Source organism: Montipora foliosa, chromosome 1 (genome assembly GCF_036669935.1).
Source record: "Montipora foliosa isolate CH-2021 chromosome 1, ASM3666993v2, whole genome shotgun sequence".
NCBI lineage: Eukaryota > Metazoa > Cnidaria > Anthozoa > Scleractinia > Acroporidae > Montipora > Montipora foliosa.
In genome coordinates this window covers 1,997,176-2,004,137 of record NC_090869.1, presented here as the reverse complement: position 1 = coordinate 2,004,137, position 6,962 = coordinate 1,997,176, and the positions used below count along the sequence as shown (strand labels likewise).

The following is a 6,962-nucleotide window of genomic DNA, read 5'->3' as shown; positions in this document are numbered from 1 at the left end:
GTTGGCACAGTTATAATGACAATGGGTGACTTAACGATGAGTATCGCTATTGTTAGAAGGACATGCTTACGAAGAAACACTCTTTCTCGTTTATCAAGGATTTAAATGGTTGTTGCGCCTAAACATTCAAACTTCTTCGGCCCAACAAAGCAAGTTCTAAAACTATTATGCGCTTATTGCAAAACGATGATAATTTAACAACTTTTGTGGAAACAAAGGGTAAAGTTGGAAGGTAAGAGTAATCCTCCAACTTATCTGGACAATTTGAGCAATTGGCTCTTATAGACATCTCAAAAATTCAGGTGGTTCTAACGGGATTCGAACCCATGACATCTGCGACGCGCCGTTGCTGAGCTGTGAAACCTGACTCATGATCAGTTGAGAGCACGTCTCATATGGGGGGCTACGCATCTGAATTTTTTCAGATGTCTTTACACAATTGCTAAAATTGTCCAGATAAGTACAAGTATCACGTATCCCTTTCATCTATAACCCGCATTTCAAATGTTAACATTTATTTCGTTCAAAGGGTAAATTTCTTGCAAAAATGGCTGACAGAGAACAGAGGAGAGCTAGACATCAGGATTGCAGGTTTCTTGGGTGTTCAACAAAGACACGCCTGCACGGAAAGTTGAGATATTTATATTTTATTACATAACAAATGTTTTAGATATGCGTACGTGCTCTCAGAAAGCGAAATCTCATTGACGTCATCGACAATCCCTTTCCAAAACTTGAAAAACCGGTTATGTTGCTATGTAGTATAAATCAGGGAACGTCACGTAAGTGCTCTTTGCCCCCCTTCGCTGCCTTCGTGAAAGACCCATAATTCGATTCGTTAACTTGGGTAGTGGGTTCTGAATTTATCCGTCTGACGAAAAGCTGAATAGTTTCGAGAATGCCTTGCTCAAAATTTCAAGTAACGGCATTGCTTGGTGTCGGAATATTTCTTGTCGGTGTTGCGTGCTTTGTAGCTGTAACGCTTCACTTCGTATTCCCTGCTCTTGCGGAGCAAAGCTTGAAAGCAATAAACTGTACAATAACTTCTGGCGATATGGAGATGAAAGTTAAATGCTCACATAACAAACACGATGATACCAGTTATCCGTGTTTGAGAATTTATGTGTTGTGTGGAAACGAAACAAAAAGGACTGGGCTTTTCGAGGACGCTCGACCGCATTTGTTGCGCAAAGATTTTCACAGCCTCCATGAAAAGGTAACGTCTCATGCAATTATGCAAATTATGTTGAAATATCTTCACATTTTCAGCTGATTAAATGTCTAAGCTAAGCTGGTGCTCTGTACATAAGTGTAATGCTTGTTATATATGGTACAATGAGGAATAAATGGAAATAAAACATAATATTGGTAAATCGGGGAATACGGGTTGTTGCACGAGACAACGCCTGTAGAGGGATCTGAGGTTTCATTTACCACCTTCCTTATATTTCATCTCCCATTTCTCAGATTCCGTCACTTCTTTGTGAACTTATAAAGAGATACCGCGCAGTATTTTGCAACCACTTCTCCTTAATTCATTTCTTGATTTACAGTTACTTAAGCGTTGCAAACTCGCTCCGCAATATCCTTGCATGATGATTTTCAAATGCGCTTTTAGCCAAATATTTTGTTCCATTTGACCTCTGCCAAAAATAGTCATCTTTGTTGAGTCAACATTTGGCTCATTGTTTATGATTTCAAGCTGTTTTAAAAACGTGCCTATCAAATGACAAAATGTCAAGATTGTTTTGTTTGAAGAGTGATTCAGGTAGGCGAAGCTTCCGTTTCAACAAATTACCGATCTGGGAGCTGGGGCGAAGAGGGAAGGTTATTTAAAGGAATCAACTGTGTGGGCAATCATCCAAAAGCGCTGATTTTTTAAAGTGGTTTGATCTGATAATCAAAAACATCTTAACAAGGAGAACTTAAAGTTGCACTTGTCGTTGGGAAGCCGAAAAAGGAGTGGCACAGACTTTCCCTGACTCACCCCAGAAAACGTTTCCCCACCCCTCCCATGCCACGCTCTGCCAGCTCGTGTTGTCCAAAAATTACATATTCATCTATAAAGGCTAAAGCAAATGCGATACTAAACTATGCAACATAAAATAACAAAAGGGAATTTGCTGTGCGTTCTTTTTAGCGACCAAGATATTCATTAAAGCACCGAGCTCTGGCATCCTTTCAGAAGAATTTGACCTTTTACACCCCATACAATGCGCTTCATACCGCGTGAGATTATCAAAGATTAGATGGCGCCCTAAACAACTTCGCTCTGATGCTTACAAAAGCCTTTGTTTCTTAACCTCGTTCCTGTGGTCTGTCATGGGGTGGGGTAGGGTTGGTAAGACACCGTAGGACTAAAATGAGGGTTTCTTCTCGCAAATCGTGGTTTCAAACAATCAACGTTTGACCGAACACGAGTATCAATTCAAGAAAAGAGAGAAACTATTGAAAATGTCAAGCAAAGTGTGATTCCTTGTGCATTTTTCCCTTCTCGTAATGAATTCATTGCGACAGACAGACATTCCTGTCATACCCACTTAAAAGACAATAATATAATATTTTAAAAAAGACAACCACACTTTTGAATTTTCGGAACATGTTTCGATGTTTCAAAAGTGTGGTTGTCTTTTTTAAAATATTAGTAACACTTGTGCTATCCAGACCATTTGGAATAATATAATAAAGGAAATTCTCATATTGCAAGTGATTCGAAAATCCCCCACTTCCTGTGGGGTGGGGAGATGAAAGACCAGAGGAATAAGGCTCCCCCAAAGAGAATCCAGTCTGTTCCTCTTTTGCGTTTTCTCTTTCACTTGTTTATCGCCGGAGCGAAATAGCAAACGCTTTTTTGTTGGCCGCCCTATAAAACTGAATATATGCATTTGTACGTTAAGCATTTTTTTCTAATCACTTTCTTGCCTATTTCTTCTAGTGTTCATTTGAACCCGACGATTGTAAAGACAAACTTGAGGTCAGGCCCGATCTCCCGATTGGATCAACTCTTCATTGTTATTACAATCCAAAAGACACGCATCAAGTCGTTCGACTAAAGGCTTCCGAAGACAGCTACAAAAAGGTTCTCGTACGCCATGTTGTATGGCCGCTGGCCATAGTGATGCTGGGTATTTTTATCATAGCAACGGCAACTTGTTACTTTTTTTCACGAAGTAAAGACAGCTACGAGTATTTACCGGGAGAGTCTTCCACGACATTGCTACGGACTCTTTAGAAGATTGAACGTAATATTTAAAATGAAATAAAGACCAGCCGTAGTTCCCTCGTGTCTGAAGATGTCGGTCAGGATGATGGATAAGAATATCGATTTAAAACTGTTCAAGAAGACAAGGGACAAAAAAAGTCAAAATTATGCCAGGCTACTTCGTTCTCTTCGGAGGAGCTTCCCACCTGTCTCCAATGGAGATTACAACCGCAAAGAATAAAATAGAACGGACTGAAGAACTGCAAAGGTTTACAAATACAAATTAATGGAAAAACGGAGACCTTACGTTATGTCAAATGTTCACAAACTTTTACTCAACCTTGTGATAAAAGAAAAGAGTTTCGAGTTTCACTTGAGTTGACGGAAAGAGTGCTCGAATCGAATCATCGGCAGCCATCAATTTATAACACTCCATTACCACTCACGTGATAATATTCCATGTTTTTTTTAACCCAAACAAAAGAAAATGTTCGCATCAGAAAAGATAACTCAATGCAATGTAAAAACAGAGAATTCGTTTATAAGATTGTACATATGATAATTTTCGGTATTTAATTTGTCAGCGACGACGTAACGTTTATTATTAAATATTGCACATATCGTCTTCATTTAATCAAAGTTGTTTTTTATTGTAAACTGATAAGTTCCTTTAGGGAATGACAAGGCAAAAAATATGGAAACCTGCATGGAAAACCTTTCCCTGGGGTTTCAGAGCAAAAGCTAGAAAAGAAAAGTTTCGATATTTTCGTCAGGGTAAAAATAAGGAGGGGGCAAAAGAGCTGCTGTCAATATTAAAAATCGCGTTCCTCTAAAGAGCTCCAAAGGAGACACTTCCTACGCAGGCTAAATACAGGTTCCTACATAATACATTTGAAACTCCAAAAAGGAGAAATGTTTTTAAGGAATCTCAGTTCAAGAAATATTTTTAAATAGAGATTTTGAATTTTAAAAAAATTATATTTCCTGATATTCCCAAGTGGAAAATTACTCTGTAAAACAAGGTACGAAGTTCAGTGGTTTGCTATCGAAAGTAGAATGCCAATGAAATCACTAGAGTGGCGTGCAACCACAACTTAGTAATAGTCCATTTGTTTCCGTTTCGAAACCATTAAAATGGCAACGAGTTTGATTTGAAAGAAACTACGTAAATCATTTCCATATGAATGGTTTCACAGGAAGTCTTGCTTTAAAAGGGAAAGAACGCAACTCGAAAAAGGGCTGTTATTGTGCCCAACCACAACAGACCCAGGTAATCAAATCCGCCAATCACAACGCAAACCAGTCGCATAGACGTCACGATTGGTTTTGCTTTTGATTGGCTTAGAATGTGGCGCGAAATTTTTAAGCCAATCACTAAACGCAATAAAGCCAGCTGCGACGTAATTAACCATTATTCACCAAAGTGGAGGTAAATATCCACCACTTTCATTGACACTGACGTGAATAATTGTTTTAGTATATACCACACAAGTTGGGTCAAAAGCAAACCGAAAAAACTTTATTTTCGTAAAAAATGGTTGGAAATTTCAAATCTTGCGCGCCGGCTACTCCTAAGTGAATAGCACTTGACTAATCACCTCCGAGTTATTCAAGAGCACTATTCACTTGTGTGGTATATATTAACTTTGGATACTCAAATTGAAACCCATTCGAACAACATTTCAAACAACGAAGGTGTTAAACAAAAGAAGAGCGATGAAGTTTAGCCTTCAGAACCATAACATCGTCATTGGTGTATTCTTGACTGTTCCATTCACTGTTGGTTCTGTTTTTATTTCTTGACTGTGCTCCGATGTCTCCTTTGTTTTCTAGTTTCGTCGGACGTATAATATAAGACATATTATTTGATTTGCAAGTTCGGTAATCAGTCTTATACATTGGATCATGGAGGTGTAGATTTTTATTGTCTCTGTCATTTACACAAGGAAGGCACTCGGAATTCTCTGCACTCGTCCATGACTTGTCCTGTGACACACAAGGTCCACAAGTTCTCCTTTGACTGCTCCGATTTCTTTTGTGCCGTTCTATCTTCTGTTTCTTATCTTCGCAGTCCATTGAAATAAAACTTCCACACCGTATTCGAGGAAAGGTGTCCTGTCGACTTTCACGCGAATGCTTGAAACTAGGATCGAGCAACCCATGATTCTCTCTGCTGAAATTGATTGGCGTTGAAATCAACGGAAATAGTAATTTCATTTCTCCGGATGCCGATCTGTCCGTAGTTAGAGAAATGTTTCTCTGGTTCAGGTACGCGACCTTTCTATTCAATATCAAGTCGATGTCTAAATTCTCTTCTTTTTTAAGTTGATCATTTTGACAAATGTTTGTTCCCACTGTCTTTTCTCCATTATGAACATGCCCGTTATCATTGGATGTTATTTTTGATGACCTCAACGTAGTTTGCGAGCCCCTTTCCATCTCTCTGTCGTGTCCTATTGTTACTATTTTGGAAGAGTTTTTCTGTCTGTGGTATAGTTTAGGGTGAAGATTTAGGAAAGGATTTTGCATTTGCTTCATGTCAGTCGTCACTGAAGTGTCCTTGTTATACTCATTGGTTTGTCCAGTGGTGTTATACCGAGACGAAACCCTGGTCTGCATCATACCTGAATTTTTACAAACAAAAAAAGGTTTCTCTTTAAAGCACATGATTGTATTCTCGTTTTTAACTCAGACAGAAAATTTGATTAAAAATAAGAGAAAACACCAGCTGGAAAAAACATGCGATTCTCACGTTTGAAGCGAAGAGCAACTAACACTTCTTACTTTGTATAATGACTTTTTCACACTCATTGTTATGAATGATGAGAGGAACCTGACTAAGAGCCACTTTTTATCATTCACTTGTAAAAACTCCGTTCTGAGAAATACAGAAGGTGAGGGTTTAATTCAATGATGACTAAACGAAAAAATATAACACCGTTTGTACGCAAAACTGGACAAAAAAAATATAAGCTTACTCATAAATATTGATACAAAGCGAGAACGTGAAGATTTACTAGTCTTCGTTACAAATAGAGTTTGCCGACGATGATTTGGTGACTAAGTCGGAGATTTCGACTTTCAATTGCTCCTATCATGTCAGAAAAACTTCGAAGTCACTTCTCAGTTGCCTGCCTTCATCCAACGAAAAATTTAGACACGTATCCAATTTCATTTAGCTGCATCGAAAAGCGATTTGAAAGAGATTATGTTACGTCCATGTACAAAACATGTCGTTGGAATTGAATTGAGTCTTAAATTTTACCTCCTAACATCATCAGGAATCATTTTGACGTTTGCTTGAACGGAAAAAAGCAAAAAATGTCTTACCTTTTCTCATTTTGTAATAATTTGTTGCAGAGTTCCAAAGAAATCGAGCTCGCCGAATATCAATTATATAAGAAATGCTTACCTGACACAGTTGGTATCTTGGAGACGCCTCTTTGATGATAAGCTAATATAACAAGTCAACATCACTACTTGAAATTAATCTGGCTGCAGCGAGATTTTAAAAGATACGACGGAATAACTATAACTTGTCACCCGTGTTAGTTTGACGTTATATCAAAAGTAAGTCGAACTTAATCACTGAAAAAGCAAAAGGTTATATTAAATCATGAGTTGAATGTAGTAAGGAAACATGTCAAAGTAAACAGTTGTATGTGAGCTTTGCATGATGTTAAGGTCTTATTTTCACAACATCATTCTCAGCTCATTTTAATCACAAGTAGCTCGGATCAATTAGCAAGATATATTAGTC

General features: G+C 38.1%; 1 protein-coding gene and 1 long non-coding RNA gene across 5 annotated transcripts in view; one reads left to right on the top strand and one right to left on the bottom strand.

Moving 5' to 3' along the window:
* The first annotated feature begins 56 nt into the window (after positions 1-56).
* Positions 57-4,008, top strand: LOC137991658 (uncharacterized). The gene is made up of 3 exons (XR_011121619.1): positions 57-232; positions 530-1,216; positions 2,936-4,008. It is a non-coding gene; the product is annotated as an uncharacterized lncRNA (long non-coding RNA).
* Positions 4,009-4,159: 151 nt separating this feature from the next.
* Positions 4,160-6,962, bottom strand: part of LOC137991423 (uncharacterized) — a 3,021-nt gene continuing 218 nt past the window's right edge. The window contains exons 1-3 of one of the 4 annotated variants that reach the window (XM_068836582.1): positions 6,533-6,574; positions 5,987-6,080; positions 4,160-5,826 (exon numbers count right to left, since the gene is read on the bottom strand). In XM_068836582.1, coding sequence (XP_068692683.1) covers positions 4,901-5,824 — 924 coding nt within the window. In that variant the 5' untranslated portion in view covers positions 5,825-5,826; positions 5,987-6,080; positions 6,533-6,574 and the 3' untranslated portion in view covers positions 4,160-4,900. Of the gene's footprint in view, positions 5,827-5,954; positions 6,081-6,532; positions 6,592-6,614 lie in introns of those variants that run through there. The other 3 variants (XM_068836670.1, XM_068836534.1, XM_068836631.1) reach the window with 3 other exon arrangements.